At 40.8% G+C, this 14,443-nt stretch overlaps 1 protein-coding gene across 7 annotated transcripts in view; it reads left to right on the forward strand.

Moving 5' to 3' along the window:
• ANKS1A (ankyrin repeat and sterile alpha motif domain containing 1A) overlaps window positions 1-14,443 on the forward strand; it is a 201,027-nt gene that overhangs the window by 104,664 nt on the left and 81,920 nt on the right. For all 7 annotated transcript variants that reach the window (XM_010389623.2, XM_010389622.2, XM_010389619.2 and 4 more), the window contains one exon: window positions 2,384-2,504. In XM_010389623.2, the coding sequence (XP_010387925.1) occupies window positions 2,384-2,504 (121 nt within the window). The remainder of the gene's footprint in view (window positions 1-2,383; window positions 2,505-14,443) is intronic.

A 14,443-nucleotide genomic window follows, 5' to 3' on the forward strand; every position in this document is an offset into this window, starting at 1 on the left:
GGCTTCTGGAGTGGGAGCTAGGAAGGCTCAAAGAAAAGCAGTTTATTGCTTTATTGTGAGGATTTTTAATCCCATAGCTGGTAGAAGCTAGCACCAAGAAGAAAAGATCACTCTGCTTGTCGTCTGGGTATGAGCAATTGGATGAAGAAAAAAATGAAAGTTGAGGGAAAATGAGGCCAAACTGGTCCAGAATCAGGAGAGTTGACTTTTATGGCCATAACTCTGTTGTGAGCTTTCTGTATAACCTTGGACAAGTCCCTGGACCTCTCTGGGAACCAGGTTTGTCATCTACAAATGAAAGAGCAGAACCAGGTGCTCTCTGGCTGTTACTGTGATGGTTAGGATCCCTTCCAGCTCTGGCATTTGATGGTTCTCTGCCTCTATTTGTCCTGCACAAGAACTAGGCACAGAGAGAAAGCAGGTCCGGTGGGCCTGATTTTCCACATGGAAGTCATCAGCCCTCTCCTGCATGAGAAGAAAGGATATTATAGGCTGGACATCCAGGCTGTCAATTACCTCCCTCTGAAGGAAGCGTGCCTGAGGCTATATGAGAGCTCTTCCCGTGTGTGGAACACTCAATCAGATTTCCAGGGCTCTGTGTAAGTGATAGCTGTAGGTGCGTAAACCTGCAGAACACAAATCCTGTCTGTACTGCCTGTGGTATTAAGTTGACACAGTGTGAACTGCTTAATGGCCCCTCTTTGTTCCTTTAATTGTGTTCCTATGAAGAGGCAAAGGAATAAGTAATATGAGTAAATGGCTCATTGTAATGAAATAGCTTTTAGCTTCCAGATAGCTTGCTATAAGTGGAGGTTTCTGCAGTGCTTAGCAGAATTTTGGAAGGAGACAGTCCTTTTGCCTTTAGAGTGGCAGCCTTGTTAACAAACGGGAGCTGCAGTTTCTCATTTAGTCTGAGGCTGTTAGAGTCCTTGTTGTCTCATTAGGCCCATAACACAGTGAGCTATGCCTTGAGAAGCAAAAACCTGATGAACCACCAACCTGATGCCTTTCCAGTGGGCTGAGGGACATGTCAGTATGGAAGGAAGTTTCTGTGTTTGTCAAGGAATCACATTTGTAGGGCAGCATTATTTATTAGATGGAATTGGGAATTCCCCACCCCTCATCCCCTTGTTTGTAATACATTACTTGTCCGAGCCAAACTGATCAAGAGGAGATCTTGAGCCTTGGTTTGCTGTTCTAATAAGTAGGATTTGTCTTAACACTAGCTTATTCTTATTTTTCTTCTTATTTTGCCTGTGAAACAGATTGGATTCTTAGGACAGCTGGGCCAGAATTATCCTCTAAAGCAAGGATATCCATTCTTTCTCCCAGAGTGGCTGTAGCACTAATTGTGGTGTCTACAGCTTGATTCAAGGGAAAGCGTGGCTACTGTGGTACCAAGACTAGCTGTGGCCATCAGGCCCTCAGCTGGTCAAAGCCTTACAGTTGCCAGGTGTAGGAGCCAGCTTTGGTTCTGTTATTTCATCAGAGATACTTGACTGCCTGGATTAGGGATTTCTCAGTAGACAGCTGCTTTTTCCTCCTCAATGAAATTCAAACTTTCTGGCCACTTGACTCTTCAGAGCAGAGATTGGTGGAAGCAATTTAAAATTGTATTATCATAAAGGTTATAGAAATCCAGTTTTGGATTTCTTATATAGGTTATAGGGATATCCTTCCCTATAACCCTCAGGACCTCTGAAGAAAGGCTCACAAAAATAAAGATGAACTTACAGACAGGTTTGTTTCTAGTAAACATTAAGTGTTGAGGGTCAATTGGAAGTCATTTTGGTTTCCTCTTGAGGAGGTGGGAAGGATTCCAGTCTTTGGATAGTATATGTGCATATTAGAAAAGAAACAAGGAGGAAGAGGTCTTCCTTCACAATGGAGCATGGCTAAGAGCTGCTTGGCAAGTATTAGCCTCAGAAAAGAGATCCTGCAGAACACCGTAGGCATGGGAGATGCAAGAAAGGAAGGATCTTGGATTTTATTTGCACTTTTTGAAGACTAAAATCAAAGAAAGGGGAGTTTTTTGTTTTTTTGGTTTTGTTTTTGTTTTCGTTTTTGCTTAGAGACAGTATCTTGTTCTATCACCCAGGCTGGAGTTCTGTGGCACAATCCTGGTTCACTGCAGCCTCAAACTTCCAGGCTCAGGTGATCCTCAGAAATGGGTATATTCTAGTCAAAGGCCATTCAGATTAGAGATACAGGTATATATCCAGAAATGCAGTTGTGATTCTATGTGACACTTGAATTATTCACCTTCTCTTTTCCACATTTCTTCTTCTTAAATGAAAAAAGAGCCAATAATCGAATATGTTCAACACTCCTGTCTTGATATTAGCCACATGCACAAAATATACTGGATGTTTCTCTCCCTTAGGTTCTGTCCATGAAACCTAGAATTCATGGGAGTGCAGCCCAGGAAGAAGACGAACACCCTTATGAACTGTTGTTAACAGCAGAGACAAAGAAAATGGTGTCGGTGGATGGAAAAACAAAAGGTACGTTCCCCACAACTCCTGGCAGAACCAACTCCAAAGGGATTTTTAAAGTGTGTGATCCTGAGTGGAAGGGGACGATGTTGTAACTATGATATTCTTTGGGTTGTGGTGGTTGGGTTTCACGACGGTCTGGGATGGTGGGTACATTATGGCTTTTCATTTCCAATACGTGACCTATATGCTCTAGGTTGGAGTTGGCTGCCACGGCCACATTCAGCATGCGAAGCAAGGAGAAGGTTAAGTCAGACTAGGTGCAAACTGTGGGAGGAGAGACCACCAGCCCCATGGCAGAGATTGATTTGGGGTCTTAAATCATAAACCCTCAAGTTAATGCTGTGGAAAAACAAGCTCAACAAGTCAGTCCCTTTGGGTTCAGGCTGACGGCACAGACTCTGCTTTTGAGTCCTGACCTCAGAGTGAGACACTCCTGGGGAGGGGCCCGTGATTGGCTGCCACCCTGTAACTAGAGTGCTCTGTCGCCTTGGCCTACTTTCATTGCCTCTGCAAAATTCAGTTTCCTCTGTAAGGGAGTGAGCGCTGCAGTACTGAGATCCAGCCCGTCGATGTAAGTGCAGTCACGACAGAGGTGAGTGTGCACTGCTGGGGAATTTGTGTCAACTCCTGTTCTAAGGAAGAATAAGGGGCAATGCAGTTCCCACTGCAGTTTGAAGGAACTCTAGTGACCTTTCCCAGCTCTCTACAGCTTGCAGGTATTAGGGCCTTCATGGGGTATGCGTACCTTCTTTCAACCCTAAGACATTCCATGGTTCAGGTAAGAACAGAGGATGAGATGGTTTCCTTTGAAATGCCCTTTGCTTAGATCTGTCAGTGCTTAGAGGGTGGCAAAGAGAACGTGTGCATATGCGTATGACATTGTAGACTTTATTTTTAATGGTCCTATTTAAAAGGTTTTCTCTTGCATGCAGACATTGTGGTCATTTTCATAGTGATTTTTTTTGTTTTGTATTTTATGGTTTCCGTTTGGAGCTTTTAAAAAAAGTTGTAATTTAGATACAGTAAAATTTATCCTTTTTTGTGTATAGTTCTGTGAATTTTGACAGATGGAGTTGTATAACTGCCATCACAATAAAAATATAGAACAGTTTCATCCCCCAAATTTTCCCGTGTTCTTTTGTAGTCAACCCCACTCCTTTCCCTTATTTCTGACAACCACTGCTCTAATGTCTGTCCCAATAGTTTTGCCTTTTCCAGAATGTCATATAAATGGAATCATACAATCTGTAGCCTTTTGAGCCTGGCCCCTTTCACTTAGCTAATACATTTGAAATTCATCCGTGTCATCACATATATCAATAATTTGTTCCTTTTCGTTGCTATTATCCCATTGTATGGATATACCTCAGTTTATCCTTTCCCTGGCTGAAGGATATTTGGGTCATTTACAGTTTTTGACAATTATAAATAAAATCATTATAAACATTCACTTACAGGTTTTTATGTGAACAGAAGTTTTCATTTCACTTAGATATATACCTATGAATGGGATTGCTGAGTATCCCAGCAATAGATGTTTAACTTCACGTGAAATATATAATATGTTTAACTCTATAAGAAACTGCCAAACTATTTTCCAGAGTGATTATACCATTTTGCATTCCTGTCAGAAGTGTATGAGATTTGATGTACATCTACTTGCTATATATATCATCCCTAGCACTTAATATTGTCAGGTTTTTAAAATTTTAGCCATTCTAATAGATATGCAATGTTAGTTCATTCTGGATTTAATTTGCATTTTCCTAATATCTAATGATGTTGAGCATCAATTAATGTGATTAGTCACCATCCTTAATATCTAATTAAATGTCTATCAAATTTTTGCTCATTTAAAAACATTAGATTGTTTTCTTATTATTGAGTTGTGAATTCTTTATATATTTTACATACAAATTCTTCATTAGATACATGATTTTCTCCCCATCTGTGACTTGTCTTTTTGTTCCCTTAACAGTGTGTTTTGAAGAGAAGTGACTCTAAATTTTGATAAAGTTCAATGTATCCTTTTTTAAAATATGGATAAGGTCACCAATCTTTTTTTTTTTTTTTTTTTTTTTTTTTTTTTTTTTTTTTTTGAGATGGAGTCTCTCTCTCTCTGTCACCAGGCTGGAGTGTAGTGGCCCAATCACAGCTCACTGCAACCTCCACTTCGTGGGCTCAAGCAGTTCTCTTGCCTCATCCTCCCAAGTAGCTGAGACTACAGGCACGCACCACCACGCCCAGCTAATTTTTGTATTTTTAGTAGAGACGAGATTTCACCATGTTGGCCAGGATGGTCTCGATCTCTTGACCTCATGATCTGCCCACCTCAGCCTCCCAAAGTGCTGGGATTACAGGCATGAGCCACCGTGCTCAGCCACCAATCTTTTGTATGTTTTTTTGCTAGAAATTTTACAGCTTTAGGTTTTACATTTAAGTCTATGATCAATTATGAGTTAATTTTTATATATGGTGTGAGGTATGGATCAAGTTTCATTGTTTTACAAATGGCTATCCAATTGTTTCTGCATGATTTGTTGAAAAAGACCTTCCTTTCTCTATTGAATTGTCTTTGCAACTTTGTTACTTTTTCCAGAATTGCTTTAGACATTCTAGTTCCATTGTCTTTCCCATTTAGAATCAGTTTATTGATTTCTTCCCCACCCCACCACCTAGTTCTTAGTCAATGTGCACAGCTTGTTGATTTCTACAAAAAGTACAGCTGGGATTTTGATTGGGTTTATATTGAATCTATATTGATAGTGAAAAATTGATAACTATATTGAGCCTTCCAATCATATTGGTAGATTTTTTTTTTTTTTTTTTTGGAGACAGAGTCTTGCTCTGTCACCCAGGCTGGAGTGCAGTGCCATGACCTTGGCTCACTGCAACCTCCACCTCCCAGGTTCAAGTGATTCTCCTGCCTCACCCTCTCGTGTAGAGGGGATTACAGGCATCCACCACCATGTCTGGCTAAATTTTGATTTTTAGCAGAGATGGCATTTCGCCACGTTGGCCAGGCTGATCTCGAACTCCAGACCTCAGGTGATCTGCCCGCCTCAGCCTCCAAAAGTGCTGGAATTGCAGGCGTGAGCCACCAACCCTGGCCATACTGGTAGATTTTTAATTAAAACATTTAGAAAAGGTGAAGAGGGCACCAATGCCCTCTCTAGTCATTTGATAATAAAATTGATAATAAATTACACTTAATAAACTAACCCTTAAAAAACAAGCAATTAATTAATGCTCTGTTTGAAAATGGTTCTTAGTGAAGAAATAATTTTTAGCATCATGGAGGAGGGAGATTCCAATTCTTTCTTTCTTTCAAAGGTTTCATCTGGAACCACTACAAGATAATTGACTCAACCTTTGGAAGAAAGAAGAGTGGAAGGTTAGACTAACTTCATAAGTGGGGCTGGTGTCCTTAGCTACCAAGTGTGCTTGAAAGGGATTTTGTATCCCCTTATAAAGAGATCATTAGGTTAAGGAAGGAACTAACAATTAGGAGTTTTGGCTACACATCTGGTCCTCCTATGCTTTGGTTTCTTCCAACTCTTCTATATTGGGATAAGTGTTGTGAGTAGGTGGTATAGAAGCAGATTTAATTGAACCACAGGCTGTGGGATGCGCCTGCCTCACGGCTTGCTGCTTAGATCACTCAAAGAGCTTTCAGACAAAATAGCTGAGACAGTGAATATAAAAATGGGCTCTGCTAGTTTCTCAGAAGCCTTGTCTATCCTGGCAGCCTGGCAGGAAAAGCTAGCCTAGAAGGAGTGCCTGCTAATGTTGATATAAGTGAGGCACATCAGCAGACCATGTTGTAGGTATTACTGAATCTTTTCTGCATTTTCTTTAATGTCTTGTCTTATGCAGCTTTTATGAATTAATTGATCAGTTTTCAAAAGGCCATGTTAGTGAGACTACCAGAGCTTTTAACCCTGCCTTAGTATAATTCAAAAAACTACAATGTGTGAGGGGTGGGGTGGGAAATTTTTAAAATTACATTTTTAGGCTGGGTACGGTGGCTCACTCTTGTAATCCCAGCACTTTGGGAGGCCGAGGCAGGTGGACTTGAGTCCAGAAGTTGGAGACCAGCCAGGACAACATAGCAAGACCCCCATCTCTAAAATAAATTTTTTTAATTTTTAAAATTTACATTTTTATATTATCTTATTAGTATGTGCTTACTGAGGAAGAAAAAAAAACATTCCAGCAATACAGAAATGAATATAAATAAAATGCTAAGGTTCTTCTCACCTCCCTGTTACTCACAGTTGCTAGAGGTGACCATCGTTTGAAAATGTGGTAGGCTGGGCATGGTGGCTCACACCTGTAATCCCTGTACTTTGGGAGGCCAAGGCAGGAGGCTTGCTTGAAGCCAGGGTTTCAAGACCAGCCTGGCAACATAGTGAGACCCCATATCTGCAAAAAAAAAAAAACTGAAGTAACTGGCTTTTAATAGCAAAATAATACCATCCTAACCTAACCACAGAGTTCAAAAAGAAAGTGTGGTATATATGATTCAGACCATTTGTTATCTTTATACAAAAGTGACTATGTGAAATTCTTTGTATTTAAGCTAAAATGGGATTGTATTTTACAAACTTTTTGTGAACTTGCATTTTGTATTTGCCTTGTCTATAGAGCACAGATACAATTTTATCTTAGTTCTTAAAATCTAGCTAAATACCCCATAACTCATTTTTTCCTTCTCCAGTTCATGGGTGTTGAAGTTGTCGCCAGGATTTCTGTTATAAATTACGCTTCTGTGGACATTCTGTGCATGTGTTCTTAAATACGTGTAAGAGTATGTCTCTAAAAAAGACTGATAGAAAGTAGAATTAGCAGGTCAGAGTGTAGGTGCATGTCTAGATCTAATGGGTGGAGCTAAATTGCCCTCCCTTAATGGTGAAGAGAAATACGCTCTTCATACCTTCACCAATGTGGTGTATTATCAGTCTTTAATGTTTTCCACCATGATAAGCAAAAAAGGTGCTATTTGTCATTGGAACTGAGCAACTTACCTTATTGATTAGCATTTTGTGTTTAATCTGTGAGTTGCCTATTTTATTCTATTTTTCTACATAGAAATTAGTGGTAGTAGAAACACTTTGTTTAAATACCTGTAATATTTGGCCAAAGTAGTGCTCAGAGGAAAGTTTATATTCTTAAATTCATTTGTTAAACAACAAGAAAGATTAAAATGTAACCAAAAGAAAGTAGCAGACAGTAATAAGAGATCGTTAGGGAATTATTGAGATAAAAGCAGATAGTATATTTCTCATACTTTATGTTATGTGTGCTACACCTTAGTGAAAGAAAGAAAAGTAGAAGAAACTAAAAAGAGAGACTTGATCATTAAAATGAATTTGTATTTTTTTAAAGATTTCTGACAATTTTGATCAAGAAAGAAAAAAAAAACCACTACACGTGAGGATGCTATAAAGAATATTCTTGGCCCGGCACAGTGGCTCATGCCTGTATTCCCAGCACTTTGGGAGCCCAGGGTGGGTGGATCACTTGAGGTCAGGAGTTTGAGACCAGCCTGGCCAACATGGTGAAACCCCGCTTCTACTAAAAATACAAGAATTTGGCCAGGCGTGGTGGCTCATGCCTGTAATCCCAGCACTTTGGGAGGCCGAGGCAGGTGGATCACAAGGACAAGAGATGGAGACCATCCTGGCTAACACAGTGAAACCCTGTCTCTACTAAACATACAGAAATTTAGCCGGGTGTGGTGGTACGCGCCTGTAGTCACAGCTACTCAGGAGGCTGAGGCAGGAGAATCGCTTGAACCTGGGAGGCGGAGGTTGCAGTGAGCCAAGATCACGCTACTGCACTCTAGCCTTGGTGACAGCGAGACTCCATCTCAAAAATATATATATACAAGAATTAGCCAGGCGTGATATCACACACCTGTAATCCCAGCTACTCAGGAGGCTGAGGCTGATAATCACTTGAACCCAGGAGGCGCCTCTTTTTTGAGACTCTGTCTCAAAAAAAAAAGAAAAAGAACATTCTTAATTGTACATTTTTAAATAACTAAAAGAGTATAATTGGATTGTTTGTAACACAAAGGATAAATGCTTGAGAGGATGAATGCCTCACTCTCCATGATGTAATTATTCCTCATTGTATGCCTGTATCAAAACATCTCGACAGGGTGCGGGTGGTTCATGCCTGTAATCCCAGCACTTCGAGAGGCTGAGTCGGGCAGATCATGAGGTCAGGCGATCGAAACCATCCTGGCTAACACAGTGAAACCCCGTCTCCACTAAAAATACAAAAAATTAGCCGGGCGTGGTGGCGGCACCTGTGGTCCCAGCTACTCAGGAGGCTGAGGCAGGAGAACGGCGTGAAACCAGGAGGCGGAGCTTGCAGTGAGCCGAGAGCTCCAGCGAAAGAACGAGACTCTGTCTCAAAAAACAAACAAATGAAAAAAAAAAAAAGCAAAAGAAATCTCATGTACCCTAGTATATACCCACAAAAATTAAAATTTTAAAAAGTTTTTAAAATTAAAACTTCAAAAAATAATATAGCCAGGCACAGTAGCTCACACCTGTAATCCCAGCTCTTAGGGACGCAGAGACAGGAGGACAGCTTGAGCCCAGGAGTTTGAGACCTGCCTGGGCAATATAGTGAGAACCTGTTCTCCACAAAAAAGAGTAGAAAAAAAGACAAAAAAGAATATATAATGTCAAATTAAGAGATTTTAAAAATTAATAATAAGATGATTTATAGGAATAAATTTTATGTGGTTAATCAGAGTTGCTGCCATCCCCTGGGAGCGTTTAGAATTGTTTTGGGAGAGTTTTGGTCCGTCACAATGACTGGTTAAGGTGGGGTTGCTGCTGGCATTTTTCCCCTGGGGATCAGGAATGCTAAGCATCCTATACTATGCGGGACAGTCCTTCACAGTGAGTAATTTTCCCACCAAGAAATGCCATTCGTGCCTATAGAAATGACAAAAGCTGACAGAAGTGGAAAGCCTTAATAGATCTGTGAATTTGAAAGCCCATCCTCCAAAAAGACTCGAGGCCCATGTGATTTTATGGTAGTTTTATTTAATTGGGTATTCCTGTTAAATTATTTCAAATGTAGAAAAAGTCTTCTGAAATTATCATACAGGGCAAGCATAACCAAGAACAGTGACTCCTGTTTTGTATAGCATAGTCATTCATTTCTCCTTCATGTTTAATTCTTTGCTCGCTGGATGTTCTGGACATATTACCACTCAGAGAAATAGTGGACAACTTTCCAGGTTTGATAGCAAATGGGAATGTAGCCAAGAGCTCTAAAAGCCATCGTGTTTTCTGTGGTGCTTTAGCATCCACTAATAGTGCTTGGGTCCAGGTAAAGTGGTACTTAACAGAGGACAGTGATGAATGATTATCTGAAGACAGTGATATATGTGGACTTTTTGGCGTGCAGCTACACTTCAGAAGTTTTTGAGATTAAGTCAGTATTGCTGAGAGCTACGCATTTGAGTCTGTGCACAGTTCATGCATCAGTATGAAGACCTTAATCCTTCCAAAGGGGAGGAAATGGTTTTTAGCTTCTCCCTTTACTCCTACATCAGAGTACCAATTCCTTAGCTATTGGGGAACTCTAGAGTATAAGTCTTGGCTTTTCCTGTGCCAGTTTTGGATTGTTTTCTCAGTGTGCTTCCAACTGTAGTCCCACTTTTACTGTTGGTTTAATGAGATTTCAGGACGAAGAGAAAATAGGTACCTGTGTTCGATGTATCATCTTTACCAAGAAGTCCAGGCTAGATTTTCAAAGTAAATACCCAGGAGTATGTTTGGATGCTTTTTCCAAAGGGAAGACATATAAATGAGACAGTTTGACAATTAAGCCTTATCTTCAGCAGCTTCCTCTTCTCTCACCATCTTTTTTTTTTTTAAATAGACAGGGGTCTTGCTCCATTGCTAGGTTGGAGTGCAGTGGTGTGGTCATAGCTCCCTGCAGTCTCCAGCTCCTGGGCTCAAGCAATCCTCCCTCCTGCCTTAGCCTCCTGAATAGCTAGACTAAAGGCATGTGCCACCATGCCCAGCTAAAAAAATTTTTTAGAGATGGGTTCTCACTGTATTGTCCAGGCTAGTCTCGAACTCCTGGCCTCAAGCAATCCCACCTCAACCTCCCATGTAGCTGGGGTCACAGGCACAAGCCACTGCACTTTACTTTTCTCATCTTCTTGCGTTAGAGGAGCTCCTGCCCAAAGTCCTGCTGTATAACTGTCTTCTTATTAATTTATATTTCTGAGTTGGAATAGTTTAATTTTCTTTCCATTGTAGAACAAGTCCAAGCCTTATGAACTGTGCTTCTAAATTTTCCTCCACCAGATGTATTGACAGCCGTTTATATACATATATGTTATGCATTTATATACATGAGACATATGTAAAATAACTGAAAGACGACAGAATATGTTAAATTCATATGAAAGTGGTACAAAAGTAATTTTGGTGTCCAAAAGAGGGATAAATTATATCAGTGTAAGAGATCTTGGATGGCTTTATTAACGAAATCGCAGTTGAGCTGAACCCCTAGATAGAGTTATACCTGATAGAGTTATACCTAGATAGAATTATACCTGATAAGGAGAGAGCATTTCAGGCAGGAGGAGTAGCACAGACAACAGTGAGATGATGGGAGGAGATATAGAGAACATGTCTGGAGAATGGTAAGAGTAATCCGATTTGGCTGGAACAAAGGGAACTTGTCATAGAGCATTGGATCTCCAGCGTCACTGTTTATTCCCAAGACAATACAGTGTTGTTGAGGCTTTTTAAATTGGGTGACAGGATAGGAGCCACACTTCAGAAATATATAATTGTGGACTCTTAGATTGCTTAGATTGGGAGAGACTGGAGGCGGGAAAGCCCTAAAGTCAAGAGACTTCACAGAGTCTCTCTAAGGTAATTGGAGCCCAGACTAGAGGGAGAGTAGGAAGTTATACGAAGGGAGGTATGAGTGGGAGAGGTATAGAAGAAGCAGAATTAACAGGACCATGGAACAAAATGTATAGGAATCAGGAGAGGAATTTCAGGATGATTCCGAGGTTTGAGCTTGGTTAATTGAGAAAATAATGTACGACTAACAGGAATAGAGAATCGAGGGGAGGGGCATGTTTGAGGGAAGATGTTAAGTCCGGTTTCAAATGTGTTATGTTTGAGGTGTTTTAGGTACCAGAGAACATCCAAGTAAAGATACTTCATAAACACTTGGAAATATGAGTCTGATGAGAGATGTGAAGATTAGAAATATGGATTTAGGAATCATCCAAGTTGAGGTGATTCTTAACATAAAAGAGAATCCAGGCCGGGTACGGTGGGTCTTGCCTGTAATCCCAGCACTTTGGGAAGGTGAGATGGGTGGATCACTTGAGGCCAAGAGTTCAAGACCAGCCTGGCCAACATGGTGAAACCCCATCTCTTCTAAAAATACAAAAATTTACTGGGTATGGTGGCACATGTGTATAATCCCAGTTACTTGGGAAGCTGAGGCATGAGAATCATTTGAACCTGGGAAGCAGAGGTTGCAGTGAACCAAGATCAAGCCACTGCACTCCAGCCTGAGTGACAGAGCAAAACTCCGTCTCAAAAAAAAAAAAAAAAAAAAAGAATAAAAGAATCCTTTGCTGAGAGACGAGAGAGATTGAAGAGTTCCAAAACAGCACTTAGCCTGGGCAACATAGTGAGATCTTGCCTCTACGAAAATAAAAAATTTTTAAAAATTAGCTGGGTGTGGTGGTGTGCACCTGTAGTCCTAGCTGCTTGGAGGCTGAGGTGGAAGGACTGCTTGAGCCCAGGTGGTTGAGCCTCCTGAACTCCAGCCTGGGTGACAGAGTGAGACCCTGTCTCTAAAATAATAGTAATTTTTTTTTTTTAAAAGAGTAGAGCTTATATTTAGAGGCACAAGGGGAAAGAAATGTAGGAAGATAACTGGGATAACGCAATATCTTAGGAGCCAAGGCTCAATGTGACAGAAAACCCTGAATAACTGTGGTTTGAACAAGATAGAAGTCCAGAGTGGGATCACTGGGCTTAATGGCAGTTTATGACCATTAAGGACCCAGTCTCCCTTCTGCCATCTCATAGTTCAAGATGGCTATCCAAGTTCAAGCCATCAGTATGGGAAGGAAGAAAGAGGAGAATGTCACTTTAAAGATAGTTCCCACAAGTTACACATGCCACTTTCACTTATAACCCACTGGCCAGAACTTGGTCATGTGGTTACACCTAGCTACAAAGGAGGTGGGAAGTAATTGTCTTTAGTCTAGGTGGCTGTGAACCTGTCTAAAAGTCCCATAACCAAGGAAGGAAGGGTGGAGTGGGTACTGGGAGCAATGGGCAAACAATATCCATTGCTACAGAAAGAGCTAGAAGAATGAAAACTAGAAAAAGGGTTAGGCAGTTAGAAGGCCATTGGTAAATCCTAAATGGGGTCTAATTTCTAAGGTAGGAGAGAAGTGATGAAATTACCCCCCAATTTTTACATGGTGTTGAGAGTAGTCATTAAAAAGTTTGGTCTGTCTTCCCAGGAAATTGATGTGATTGTCCTCCAAAAAGTGCAGGTGCTGTGGGTAAAGATGATGGCTTAAAGAGAGCAGAAGAGATGAGGAAATCGATCTTACACAGTTTTCAAGAGATGAGTGAAAAGCTTACTGGGCCTGGTAATCAGGCTGGCATTTGAATTCTTTTTCTAGCACTTACTGGATGGTGACCGTTATTTAGGGAATCATTTAACCTCTTTAAGCCTCAGTTTCTACATGTAGAAGGGATACTAATTCTTACCTCATGGTTGTTGTGAATATTAGAAAGAAAATGCTTGGCATAGTGTCTAGCACAGAAGGAGTAGTACTCAATAAGTAGTAGCTGTTGGAAGCCAGCTGAGTTAGGTGAATTGGTAGAGGACTCAAGTCAGTTGTTTACTGAGTATTTAAAAGGGCTCAACATTCCAGCAACTGGAGAAGAGAAAGCAAATGGCTGTGAATACCCAGTACAGGAACTGGCAGAAGATCAAGGGGAGCAAAGACAGCAAATGTGCTATTAAATTAGGCATGGTTAGAAATCATGGCTGGTTGGAAGCTGATCCGGGCAAAGCTGGTATATTGAAAACTAGGGAAGTTTGGGGGCCAGAGGTAGAGAACAGACTCTTCAGGAGTTCAGGGAAGTGGGGGAGATATAATGAGATAATCAAGACCAACTCACTGTGAAACAGTCTTAGGTCCCAAAGCTGGGCTATACCTATGGGCCCCAAGGTGAGTACAGATGGCTCCTAGTCTGAAGATTTTCTACTGTGCTGTTACATGTAATCCCAAACCAAACTTGCAAAAATACTGGCCTTCCCTGGCATTTGAGTTTTATTCTGCCTCATTAACAGGGCTACTCAGAAGAAATCAGTCTCCTTTGCAGAGTCAGGAGAAGGGAAACCAGCCTCTGTGTGCAGTGTTGGCATGATGAGCTAAGAGTTCAGAAATGACTGTAAATGAAAAATGGTGATAATGATAGCAGCTATCATTTACTGAATGCTTCCCACGGGCCAGCTGCCATGCTGATTTCATTTATGTTGATTATGTCATTGTATATCTCGTGACAGATCTTCAGGGTAGGGCTATTTTTGTCCCTGTTTCAGAGCTGAGGAAGAAAAGGTTAGGTATTGGAGCTGAGACTTAAACCCTAGTGTGACTGAATCCAAAGCCTATACTTTTAACCACGAGGCTAAAACCATTTCATCAAAAGCCTTGCTGCTATTCATGTTCTTGACATCATAGAACTAGAAGGGACCATAGAGAGGTCATTTAATCACAGATTCAAATCAGCCTAAATTCCAAAGCCCTGGAGAATGCATCCCAGGCATTCATTTTTTGAAAGAGACCTGAAGAGGAAAAGTCACAGGGCTGGAACTAAAACATGGGCTTCTTGAATCCCCATCTAGCT

The sequence above is a fragment of the Rhinopithecus roxellana genome, chromosome 4 (genome assembly GCF_007565055.1).
Source record: "Rhinopithecus roxellana isolate Shanxi Qingling chromosome 4, ASM756505v1, whole genome shotgun sequence".
In the NCBI taxonomy this organism is placed as follows: domain Eukaryota; kingdom Metazoa; phylum Chordata; class Mammalia; order Primates; family Cercopithecidae; genus Rhinopithecus; species Rhinopithecus roxellana.